General features: G+C 40.8%; 1 protein-coding gene across 1 annotated transcript in view; it reads right to left on the reverse strand.

The window, feature by feature from the left end:
* Nucleotides 1-13,917, reverse strand: part of LOC102510773 (formin-2) — a 286,001-nt gene that overhangs the window by 13,098 nt on the left and 258,986 nt on the right. The window contains 1 exon segment of the mRNA XM_032491868.1: nt 3,003-3,152. Within this exon segment, the coding sequence (XP_032347759.1) occupies nt 3,003-3,152 (150 nt within the window).

Below are 13,917 nucleotides of genomic sequence, written 5' to 3' on the forward strand. Positions count from 1 at the left end.
CGTAGCCTGCCCTTCGGTGGTTTGACTGTTTAAACAAATACTCCCTCTCTTTGCTTCAGGTATTTGGAGTGGGGCTTTTATTATCTCCAATGATAAACTTAAATTATGTAAGAAAACATGTTCATGACTTTACTAGGTTAAGTTCTTATTTCGGTATCTGTGTCGAATACGATGATGTAACAAGTCAAATCAGCAAATTTTCACGGAGAAACCGAGAGGGCAGCCCTGTGGCCCAGTGGCAATGAGCGCTACACTGAAAATGAAGACCTGGAACACTGTGTCGGGGGAACAAAGACTGAAATGCACACCTCGGAAAAGTTACGGTATAAAATAAAAGCAGACGTATCATCAGGCAGCGTAGGACTGACTATTAAAATGTGCAGATAATACATATTATAGGAGAAGAGGAGGGAACGACTGGGCTGGGGAACAGCACTCCACTTCAAGCGTCTGTGCTGCTCGCGGCTGCGCACACTGACGTCGGTGCGTCGGAGGTTTAACCCCGTGGCTGAGCACGCTCCCGTCTCCTGCGGGTGCCCGGCAGCACTCGGAGCGCCCCTGCAATACCCTTCCACTTACCCACAGAGTATATACGCTACCAAGCTTACCCCAAGGCAAGGTTGCCTTCCTGGCGTGCGTGTGCGCCAGCACACAGGGCCCACTCTCACAAGCGCTCTGCACTTGGTTTAACAATTTGCCATCTTGAAATTGTCAACAATTTTTGCGCAAGGGGCCACATGTTTTCATTTTGCACTGTTCCTGGAAATGGCGTAGCTGGTCCTCCACTAAAGAAAGGGACAAAGTTTTCCTGCAAACTATTTAGACCAACAGTTTCGCTTTTCAAAGCAGCCTGTTCGCCAAGAGACATCATCTATTTCGGAAGTCAAAGGGCAGAGAAGCGCTCCCTCGTGTCCCTCCTTAGCCCCTCACTGAAAGCAAATGATTTAGAAAAATCAGAAGCATGCAGCGGAGGGCGCTTGTAACCTGCCAGTTCACATCACTGCCAAAATTAAAGTGAAGTCACCAAGTGTGAGCCAAAAAGCCCATCATATTTTTCTAGCACAGGACAAGCACAGGATGAAGTATTAAAAAAGAATCCGGCTGATTTTAGGAAATACTTAGCAAAGCAAAGCTAGTTCTGCTCATGTCCAGTGGATAAAATATCATCAAATACAGGACTGTTTTCAGTCGTGTTACCTAGAAACAAAGCTCTGTCTCATGCAGCACAGGTTAGATGACGTCCAGACTGTGCATCTGACTCAGTTCCCACATCACCTCCAAGGAGGCTTCTCACCAGCTTACGCTACATTCTGGCTCCGCAGTAAAGGGAGGCTGCGGTGCACGGCCACCTGCGTTCTTGTGCTGGGACCTCTGGAGCCACGACCACAGGACCCGCCGCCTCTGCAGTTCACCTGCTCACGTAGGTGCTCTCAGAACCGCAGCTCCCCGACCACAGCCTCATCAGTCCTGTGCAGTCGATGCCCAAATCTCACCCCCTCCACTCTCCTTAGGACTCACGTCAGCTATCGTGAGAATGATCACTGGCACAGCGCAAAGCGACAGGCTAATCTTTCACTTGTGTTCCTGAGTGTGACTGAGCCCCAGGCCCTGTACCTGCGGCACAGGTTGAGATTACAGACCAAAGGAAGCACATGGGGAACCAGTGAGGGTCAGGAAGGGACTGTGCCCAGGTTAAAAAAAAGCTCCTTTTCACCATTTTCCAAACAGAGCGAGCATTGCTGGGTAAAAAATTGGAACTACATAGCTAAGTGGGAAATAAGTGAACAGTGATCCAAACGTGCTCATGTTTAAGCAATGCTCTCTGCTGCCCCAGCTGCATGGATTTTGACTAAAATCACATCTTTTATGTTAACCCGTATTGATGCATTTTGAGGTAGAATAAGCTCATTATCTTTAGAGTGAATGTTCAAAGCGCTCTCCTGTTCAGACTGCCCTTCTCCCGCCCACTGCCCACTGAGGCGCACCGTCTTCTCTGACGGCGTCCTCGGATCGCAGCGACCGTATGAAGCAGCGCAAGCCTAGTGCACTCTGCGCGCTCAGGGTGTCAGCCATTAACTTCACTGACTTAAGGATGTGTCAGAACCTACTTAGAAGTGAAAACTAGGCAGGTGATCGTGGTTTTGTATGTAAGCAAGACCAAAATAAAGACCATAAGCAGAGAACGGTGGGGTTCTGTGGCGTGGTGAGCAAAGCCCCTTGAGAGCTAAGTTTCCCAAGCTCTGCAGCAAAGCCCGTGCTCGCGACGGCGCGCTGGCAAGGGCGCTGACTGGCTTGGCGTTAGGGTCTGGTTTACCGTGTCCGCGATGTTTCCTTTTCACCCTCCCTCAGGCCCAGCTCTCTGAGGACGCTGCCGGGCCAGGCGGCTTCCTCCCTGACTTCGCAGCAGTGCGTCTCTACGAGTTCCACAGTCAAGTGACAGGGACTCTACTTTATATACCTGAGGGGAGAGATTTCCCTTCTTTCCTGAAAAGATGCACTTTAGAATGTGATATGATCCTACAAGACTCTTGAATGATCTTTTAAAAAGTATTGATCATCTGTTTCTTGGGACACCTGGGAGAAATTGCGATATGAACGATGAAATTCTGACAGTATCCCTTGAGTGGAGCAAAAACAACAAACCCGATTCATCTTGCCTTACGGCCTTCGCTCTCAGCCTTCTGAGGTGAGTGGGTTTGCCATCTCAGCAGGGTTCTTCTGTTCCTCTTTATTACATGATCTGCTTTTGTGTGGTTTCCTCATCACTGAGGTTGTTTTAACAGACAGTGGTCCCAGCAAACCATCACCCCAGATACTTTTTGCAGCATCACAGTCATTGTGCTGACCCTTCTACTCAAACTCCAGATACTGCCAAACCTCAGTGCCAGTCTTAGACCTGATACCCAGGTTGAGGGCCTAGGTTTTCGTTCAGGCTGTAAAAGGTGGCCACCCCTAATTGGTCAGTTTTAAAATGCCATTGTGTAAATGAAAAAAAACCTTACCTCTCTTGTAGAATAAGTTTGTTCTCTTTCTTCCAATAGTCTTTAAAGTCAGAGCTGAATTCATGCCAGATACTGAAGAAAGCATTGGGGGACACCTCCTTCTCTCCGATTTTTGGTCTCATGAAGAAATAGGCTGCAGTCTCCAAAAAGCTGTCAAAGCACACATGCATGTACACACACACACACACACACAAAAGCTATGGTTACTTTCCAATATGGGAAATAAATACTTTCTTTATCCAAATGCTGACTTCATTCAAACAGTTATTTTACCAAGAGGACTCAAACTCCTCAGCACCAACAATAGTTGTCTTATGGTTTTATGTTTGAGTTTCTGGAGATGGATATTAGCAGCTGACAAGAGCCCTCCGTATACTGGTAACTATCCCTGGTCCAGTCATTTTCAAGATTAATCACCATGTGTCTGACATACTTCAGAAGGGAACCTGTAATCAGGTTGGGGCAAGTTGGAAGTGGTAGGTACACACTTTCTTTCTAGACTCTGAACAAGTGAAATGTCAGCCCTTTGCCCCCAAACTGATCCGTGTTCTACATGTATGTGGTATTGCTTGTGTGCTATTTGGCTTCCTATGTTGCTGGTGGGAAAGCAGCAGCAGCGCCAGGAGATGCTAACACAGCTCCCGTGGCGATCAGGGCAGTGGCGCGGAGGGGACACCAGCGGGGCAGCCGGCCCTGGGACAGCGGGCTGGCAGGGCCAGTCTCCAGACGAGGGCTTCGTACAACTGCACGAAGCTCAGAAGAGTTTCACAAGGGCGACCTGACAAAGAGTACGCAGCTAGTAAATGGGAGAGCCATGACAACGGAAGCCCTGCACGCCCGTGAACGACACCCAGAGTGGGAACCAGGCCAGTGAAGCGGACCGCGTCGCGGTGAGGGAGCCTGGGCAGCTGTGTGTGGCCAGAGCTGCTTCAGAAAGATGTGGCAACCTCCCTTCCCCCAACCATTTTTCTCCCTTTGGCCAAGAGCCGGCACTGTTTCTGCTGCACAAGCTGAAGTCTGATTTGCCCTGAAGTGAAAATTTCTAAGGCAACTTGATTTTGCCATATTGTTTGATTAAAAATATGTGTACACACATACACACACTTACACATATCTGTGTACATATTCAGCTTGTCTTACAGCTGATTGCAAATCCCTACTATGAAAAAATAAAATGAAAAAATCTCCTTTAGACAATCCTTTGAAAAACTGAGACGTGTGGGATAAATCTGCTCAGAAAGTAACAGATCGAGCATCACAGACAAAATCGAACCCCCCCCCCCCAACTGCGGGCTACCGACGTGTGGCTAGTGCGTTGTTTTTAAACGTGCCTTATGGCTGGCTCTGAGCGGCAAGATTCCCAGGGGTACCAGCTGTTGATTCTGAAGAGAGATGACAGCACTGATTTGATCAAATGCGTGACTCTTGGGAATTATATATTTCTCCCCAGTTAGCCTAACAGGAAAAATGACACAGTGGAGTCAAGTAGTCCTGAGAAAGAGTCAGGCTGTGAAGTGGACACGGTTTGCCACTGAGCTGTGGTAGTGACAACACAGTGTGCCTGCAGAACGTGCTGCCGGTTTGAGGACTGCCAGGAGGGAGAGTGGCAGGGGGCACGGTCATGCTTTATTAAAACTGGTAAGGATACACAGTACTTCCCATGGAAAAGCCAGTCACCTTCCTTATATGCCTAAAGATCATTTATGGACTGCTAGCTAAAATTAGGTCTCAAATCCTTTCACTATCCATTTATTCTTCTCTGATATTTATGCTTCCCCAGATTGATCATTACAGACCAAACCAGCCCATCTGGGCAGACGTATCTAAGTTGTAACAGCTGGGTCACCCACCCAGCTGTCTTGCATTTGAGAAGCTCTACCATGAGGCAGCACGGTGTAAAGGAAAGAAGGCAGGATTTAGAACGAGGAGACACAGGACATTGACTCCTGACTCTTGGACAAGCTATATGAGCAAACCATTTAACATCACTTTGACTCAGCTTTTTTCATCTGTAAGACAGAGTTCATGGTAAACAATTGTTTTAAAGTCCCATGGGAAAAAAATGGATTCCCGAAGTGTTGCTGAATGTTTTAATGCAAATTGATTTTATATTGTATGTTATTTTATATTATATATATCGCATATTTTATACTGCATATGAAATAAATATAAATACATATTTCCTAAGGTTTTTCTCTACATTATAATTGATTTAATTGGACCTGATTTATTAACAGACACTCATGTGAGGTCCCTGTAGATATTTTTGAGTTACTGGCATGCACAGAGGCTTCTGACACTAGTGATAATTATTCTGTTGGATAATTTCCTCTTGGCTCGGTCATAAATTGCCCACATAGCTTTAAGCAAGTAATGACTTCTGAGCTCCAGTTTCTTCATCTATAAAGTAGAGCCTATGCCTACTTTTCAAGGCTGTCATGAAGATTAAAAGTACCTTCCAAGTTATAAACTAAAATAGCAACACATGTATTAGCTTTATAAGAGTTAGGCATCTTTCCCTAAAAATGCTCTTTGTGCAAAACCTTATCAATTTGTTAGACAAGTTAGTATCCTACAACTGACTTAAACCCAAAGTGTGAAACCAATTAATAGCATGATTCTCCATGAAGAGAACCTACGTCCATAGCCATTTCTGTGGAAGTGGCTGTGGTGACGGAACAAGTGTCACCCAGGAGTGCGACACAGAGTGAAGGCTTATCTGAGGATCGTGAGTGCTGTCCCAAATGCACTCAGTCACCTCATTCCCAGGATAAAGTGTAAGCACTGTTTAAAAATAATGAAGCAAATAAGAGGCCACTTAATTTCTACAAGTTATCAAGGTACCTTGTATTCCAGAGGCATTTTCAGTTATATAGTCCTGTCCAGCATTAGGCGGCACTCAGCTAATTCAAACTTCTATGACAGGAAAGATACCCATTTGGATGGTGGGTGGTAGGGATAGGAGCCATCCTTTCTGAATTATCCCCTTTATCTAAATCAGGAACCAGGAGGGCCCTACCCACCGTACGGGATATGGGACCACTGAAGAGGACAGACATCCTATCTGAGACTTTCCTCTCTACACAGACTGTTCTGTGAGGCCCTCTCAATATGACCCTGGCACACAAAGAGCCAGCAGTAAAAAGAACAGCAGTTCTAACACTAAGCAAATGCACCAATCACAACAAAAGGCAACTCCAGAGGTCACCAAGCAATCAAGAACTCTCTAGTCTCGGTCCCTAAATGGTCCTTTCTGTAAAAGATCAGCACCACACTTCTTTTACTACAAATATCAGAAAGTACAAATATGAGGCTCTGTAATGGAATCAAAAGTAGCTGCAGAATTCTGAAAGATGGCCACAGGAGTAGAATTGTTTTGGAATTTTTTACGACTACCCACACAAAGACAGAGAGCAACTAAGACAGTAAAATAAAAGGCATACAAAACACTGAGTCCAACATCCCCACAAACCTCAGAACGCAATGGGGTAGGACAAACCACTGACAGCACAAGCCCAGTAGCATCCCTGTACAGGGGGAGGAAGAGGGAAGCAACAGGGGGTCCCCATGAAACAGGAGAACCCCCAAATCCTAAGCAGGTGCTCCTGAGAAGTGTAAGGGTCAACCTGAGAACTGCAGCTGAAATTGGAAGGGCTTGATGCACACTAATGCATGGAAGAGAAGAAAGAATCTGTTATAATGGCGGGGAGCAGTCTAGGCTGTGTGAACTCTCAGTACTAACAACGAGGAATTCCCTCTGAGGGCAGAGCTCTGCACTGAGAGAATATGAATGCTGGGAGTAGTTAAAATTGCGCAGGATAAATGCAAGGACAAAGGAGATAGAAAATGCAGATACATTGGAAGAGAGAAAATTATGGACGGTATGTGTTCATGTGAAGCTAGAATTGAGCCTAGAAAAGCGATCCTCATTCATCTCTTTCTCCTAAAAGTTCAGTAAAGCCAATTTCATGTAAAATGAACAAGAAAAAAATAATGCAATGGAAAAAAGCATGTCAAACACTAAGCATTGCAAACCTGACATGGTGCTGTTTATTATCAGACAGAACAGACTTTAAGACAAAGAATATTACCAGCACCATTTCAAAATAATAAAAACATCAGGAAGACACAACAATCCTAAATACATATGTATTTAATAAGTTTCAAAATACATGAAGCAAAAAATATAGAACTAAAATGAAAAAGAGACAAAACCTCAATCATAATTGGATGTTTTAATATCCCTCTCTCAATAATTGACAGAACCAGGAAAACAGTATCACTAAAGATATGGAAGATTTAAAGATTATCAACAAATGGGCTGAGCTGGTTTTCAGAGTACTGTAACCCATGACAGTGGGCCGCATGAGAGCAATGAAAGCACCAACACAGCCCGTGTGCTGAGTCGTAAACAAGTCTCAGTAAATTTCAAAGGAGTTTTATTATCTGTTATCCAGAACATGTTCTCTGATCACAGCAGCTTTAAATTATGACTGAATAAAAATAACATATCTGGGAAATCTCCAATTTGAAAATTAAGCAAAACTATTATAAATAACCTATGGGTAAAAAAGCAACCAGACAAGAAATGAGAAAATACTGCAAACTGAGTAAACATAAAAGCATAAACTATCAAAATGTGTGGAAGAAGATAAAGCAGTATTAAAGAGAAATTTAGGGCTTTGAAAATCTTCATATTAAAACAGAAAAGGTATAAAATCACTGATACAGGTAGATATCTAACTCAAGAAGCTAAAGAGGAGTGAATTAAACTTGATTACATAGAAATAGAAATAATAACAAGATCACAAAACGAGGAAATAGAAAAACCTTACACAAAACCAGGAAGGTCAGGAGTTGATTTATTGAAAAGTTTAATAAAATTGGTAAGCCCCTATCAAAACTGATAAATAAAAAAAGAGAACTGTGGTTAATTTCACAGATAAAAGCAGGGTCATCATTATAGATCACACAGACCTTAAAAGTATAATATGGCGTATTATACATAATTTTATGCTAATAGATTTAACACCTTAGAAGAAATGGACTAATTCCTCGAACAAAAAAATTTTCTAAAGCTGACAAAAGAAATAGAAATAGAAGTAGCCTTACATCTATTTATTTTCAATTTTTAATAAGTTATTTTAATAAATAAGAAATTATTTTTGATATGCTTGTAATAAAAAATTCTCCTTCCAAAATACTTCTAAGTTGTTTCACAGGTGAATTAACAAACATTTGATGAAGAAATAATGCCAATTTGACATTAACTGTTTCAGAAAACAGAGAATGAGAGCACACATCCCAACTCATTTTATGAGGCCAGCATTACTCTGATGTTGATATTCAAAACTGAAAAAATATACTATTAAAAAAACATACTATAAAAGAAAAAAGAAAGATATTTATAGACCAACATTGTTCATGAACATAAAACAAAAATAAAACATGAACATGAACATAAAAAATCCTTAATTAACAAACTGAACACAGCAATTTATAAAATGGATAATATGTCATGCAATCTGTGGTTTATCCCAATAATACAAAGTTGTTTCAACATCTGAAAACTAATCAGTGTAATATGCCACATGAACAGAGTAAAGAAGAAAAACCAGTTGATCTTTTCAATAAATGCATACAAAGAATATGAAAAAAAGTCAACACCAACTCATTACCACAGAAAGAAAAAACTTTCTGCAAGCTAGGAACAGAAGTAAACTTACACAATGAGATAAATGACATCTGTGAAAAACCTACAGCTAACATCATACTCAAAATCACACATGCCATATGATTTCATTTACATGAAGCCCAAGTATATACAAAGTTACTCCATGTTGACAGACATCAAACCAATGACTGTCTCTTCAGAGAGGTGTGGGGTAAACAGTTGAGGCAACAGAACTGTTTTCAGTTATGTCTGTACATTTTTATTGTATAAATTATGCCTCAATTAACAAAGAAAGAACAAAAGAAGTAAGAAAAAGAAAGTAAGAGCAGGAGAGAAGGAACAAAAAGGAGATAAAAAGAAGGAAGAAAGGAAATTGTGACTGAGTCCTAAACAAAGCTATTAAAAGACAAAATAAACTAGGAACAAAATAATGGCTCTACAGACTAATGAGAACATGCCAGAGAGATCAATCTATAAAACAGATGAAAAATTTTGCCTAATACTGTAAAACATGTTAAATTAATAAAATGATAGAGGCTATAACAAAACATAACTCTCAATTAAAAAACTCAGAAATGAGATGATAGAACTTAACAAATAATTTGAAATTTAAAATATTTCACACACAAGGACTGAACTAGATGTAATAGTATAGTTAATAACAATAACACGTAATATCTTAATGTAACTAGGAGATAAAATTTAAAAATCAAAGAGAAATAAAGCCAAGAGATGAAAGCCGCAAGTATAGAAGAGAAATTCCCACACACGTTATAAAAGCCCCCACAAATGACAACCAAAGCAATGAAAAAGAAAACATTTTAAAATATTCAAAATTCCAAAATAAAAATATGTGATACTGCATACTGAAATAGCATGGCAATAATCAGCACTAAGACAAAATGCACAGTGATAGTAAGACTACCATATTTAAAAAATAAGGAAAAAGAAAAAGTCTTTTGGTCATTATGCAGACAGACCACTTTCCTTAAAACGAAAAGAATCTTATCATCATCATACATTTAGACAACAACTGTCAGGAGACAATGGAATAACAGATTTAGGATGCTAAAGAGGAGGGTCAACCAAACATTTTGTATTCAACCAAACTGATTTTCAAGTATAAGGGGCATAGGAAAACTGTATACAGTATGAAAGAATTCAAGAAATATTACTGAAATGATCAGTTATTGAAGAGTCTACTAGAGAATGAGCTTCAAAAAGTAAAGAAGGCACAAGAGACACTGATGGAAGGATTGGCAAATCAAGATTCTCAACGTGAGAAAGAATAAAGAATGTTGAATCTTACAGTTAAGAACTCTGCCTTGAATTAGAATGGGAAGTAATAGTAGGAACTAACAATGTATTTTAATTCTAACTGTCCAATGCTAATTCAGTAGCAATAAATAATACTAGAACCCAGATTGTGATCGCCAAAGACCATTCTAAACAACCCAGTTGGAGAAATGGCTCAGTCCAGGTCTGGGATTAAAAAATGTATGAAATGAACCTAGAGTATCTAATCCAAGAAGCTAACAAGGAAGGTCACGTCAAAAAACTGAGAGGTTAACTCAAAGATGGAACACTTTGTGTATCAGCAAAAATAATAACTACAAAGGAGTGAAACACATCAAAATATGTTTAATTCAATCAGCTTATTACAGTGCTTAAAAAAGATTTGGTCACTGTTGGGGGAAGCTAGAGAACCACCTCGTTTTGAAAACTGGAAAACCAAGGGAAAGAATCATTCATTTCCTATGTGAATATTCTATTGAAATGCCAAGTGAGGAAAAGATTTTCTTTAAAAAAGGCATTTCACTTAATAACTGAGAAAAGTGACAAAATGTCACCATTTTCCAATTCCTTAAAAGTTAAAGTATCTAGATATTGACTGTCAAAGGCTGGTAATATTACAAAAAGAGAAAACCAAGCATGATACACTTCCCCTTGGTAGAACACACTGCAATCTACAAGGTAATTTTGCCATATTCAGACCTGCAACTGATTGAGCATCTAGAGCTAATTATCAGCCTGCAAGAAATACGGGGAGAGGATCATGTTAACCTGCACCAACAGGACAAAATCGGGGAAATCCAGACTTCATGTTTATGTCCCCCAAATTTGTATGTGAAAGCTCTTATCCTCAATGTAATAGTGGTGGGACCTTTTGGAGATAACCAAGTTTAGATGAGGTCATGAGGGTGGAGCTCCTATAATGACTTTTATATATATCTATATATATACACACACATATATATATATATATAAAATGCTCTTATAAAAAGAGGAAGAAACCAGAGCCCTACTTTGTCCCTCCCTCTCCCCCTTTGGTAACCATAAGTTTATTTTCTATGTCCTTGAGTCTTTTTCTGTTTTGTATATAGATTCATTTGTATTATTTTTTAGATTCCACTTGTAAGTGATATCATACGGTATTTGCCTTTTTCTGTCTGACTTATTTCACTAAGTATAATATTCTCTAGGTTTATCCACGTTGCTGAAAATGGCAGTATTTTCATTCATTTAAAGGCTGAATTTTATATATATATATATATAATATCACGACTGGATTTTTGAATTTTGTCAAATGCTTCTTCTACATCTGTTGAGGTGAACATGTGTTTTGTCTTTCCTTTTGTTAATGTGGTGTATCACATTGATTGATTTGTGTGTTGATCCATCCTTGCAATCCTAGAATGAATCCAATTTGATCATAGTGTAAGATTCTTTTTATGTAGTGTTGGATTTGGTTTGCTAACACTTCATTGAGGATTTTTGCATCTATATTCGTCAAAGATATTGGCCTGTAATTTTCTTTTTTTGCAGTGTCTTTGTCCGGCTTTAGTATCAGGATCACGGTTGCTTCAGAGAATGAATTTGGGAGTGTTCCCTCCTCTTCAATTTTCTGGAATTGTTTGAAAAGGATAAATATTAGTTCTTTGTAGTATGTTTGGTAGAATTCCCCAGTGAGGCTGCCCAGTCCTGGACTTTTGTTTACAGGGAGTTTTTTGTTTTTTGTTGTTTTAATTAGATTGACCTGTTCAAATTGTCTCTTTCTTCTTGACTCAGTCTTTGCAGTCTGTATGTTTCTTGAAACTTGTCCATTTCTTCAAGGTTGTCCAATTTGTTGGGACATAACTGTACCTAGTATTTTGTTACAATTTTTAAAATCTCTGGTACTGTTTGTTACTGCTCCACTTTCATTACTTTATTTGAGTCTTCTTTTTTTTATTGTGATATTAACTTTATTGCAGGATCTCCGAGATACGCCTGTCTCTCTTCCTTACTCTTAGCTTCTACACTCAACAATGGACAATCATTGGCCCCTTTTACCTTTTTTCCCGGCTCCCTCTGTCTTCTTTTAAGGTTTCTTTCTAAGTGCTGTTTTTTTTTCTCTTTTCTTCTTGGTGACCCTGGATAGAAGTTTGATGATTTTGTTCATCTTTTCTTGATTTTTTCTATTTTTTGGATCTCTATTTTATTTAGTTTCTTTTTGATCTTTATTTTCTTCCTTCTGGTGACTTCAGTCTTTCTTTATTCTTTTTCTAACTTTTTTTGGTGGTAGGATACGTTGTTTGAGATTTTTTTTTGTTTCTTGAGGAAGGCCTGTATCACTATGAATTTCCCTCTTAGAACTGCTCTTGCTGTATCATAGATTTTCTAAGGTTGTGTTTTCATTTTCATTTGTCTCAAGGTATTTTCTGATTTCTTCTTTGATTTCATCATTGACCCATTGTTTTCTTTTTTACTGGCATGCAGTTTAGTCTCCATGTGTTCTTTTTCCATTTTTCTCTCTGTGGTTGATTTCTAGCTTCATACTGCTGTGATCAGAAAAGATGCTTGAAATAATTTTTATTCTCTTAAGTTTGTTGAGACTTGTTTTGTGACCTATTATGTTTTCTATTCTAGTGAATGTTCTATATGCACTTGAAAATAAAGTATATTCTGGTTTTTTTGGATGTAATGTCCCACACATATCAATTAAGTCCAACTGATTGCTGAAGCAAGTGAGGCCTGTGGCATCACAGAGGACCTATGCACCATCCATGTAGACATCCATGGTTCTGCTCACAAGCAGCCCAAGGTCCCATCACTTTCTCTGTTCTGTTTGTCCCAGACCTAATGCAAGTCTGTGGTGTGGAGTAGGATGGGGCTCGGGGTTGGGGCGTTGTAGCTAAAGGAACTGAGTGGCTGTGCTGCTGCCTGAGATCTGGGCTGCCTTGCAGACTTCTCCCCAGACCTACCTGCTAAGCTGTGGTATGGCGTGGGTGGAGCCAGAGCACTCTTGCTGGGAGATAAACCACTGCTACTCCAGAGCTCACTGACAATGGCTGTCACTGCCTGTCTGGACCACAGGCCAGGTGCCCCTGGGGTGTCTCTGCATAGCTAACTCTTGTCCTCTTCCAGGGCCTGTCTGCCCATAGCTGCTGAGCTGCTGTGCACTCCTGTGGCACCGTCCTATGTGCACGCTGACAATGTCTGCTCAGTTTGACCCATCACCCCCATGTGAGCACTGACAGTGGTCTTTGTGGTTCTGCCCAGATCACACCCCAGGTGCCCTAGTCTGTCTCTGCACAGCTAGACTGAGTTCTTGCCAAGATCTTGCACCAGGCTATGGTGTGGAGTGAGCAGGGCCAGGGCATTTGCCCCTTCAGATTGGGAACTGTGGTGAGGTGGCAGCCACCAGTGCAAGGCTCTCTCTGCCCTGACTGTTAGAAAGCCAGCACATGAGCACTGCTTGTGAGTAGAGTCGAGCCTTCTGCAGTCCTCAAACTGTCTCAGAAGATTTCGCATCAGACACACCGGCATGTCTCCTCCATGCAGGAACCCAGGACTCAGATGCCCAGATTGTGGCTCAACCTGGTCACTCCCCAGGGTGAGGGTCCACCCATGTGGACCTTCTCTTCCTTATAGGCCCTTCACAGGTGTGCAGGTCCTGTTCCAATGCCTTTTTTCCCATCCTACTCAGTATGTGGAGATCTTTGTTGTAGCTTTGGCTGTATGGGAGTTCTTCTGCCAGTTTCCAGCTAATTTTGTGTGACAGTTGTTCTGCATGTACATGTATTCTAGATGTATTTGTGGGTCAGGAGGTGAGCTCCACATCTTCCTACTCTGCCATCTTGATCTCTCCAAGATTGATATACTGACATGTTTTAATTTACATGAAGGTCCTTTGTTGTCTCGTATCTATGTGGGGTAAAGGAATGAGGGAAAGGAACTGAAATCATACAAAGTATGCTT

This window comes from Camelus ferus, chromosome 11, assembly GCF_009834535.1.
Source record: "Camelus ferus isolate YT-003-E chromosome 11, BCGSAC_Cfer_1.0, whole genome shotgun sequence".
In the NCBI taxonomy this organism is placed as follows: domain Eukaryota; kingdom Metazoa; phylum Chordata; class Mammalia; order Artiodactyla; family Camelidae; genus Camelus; species Camelus ferus.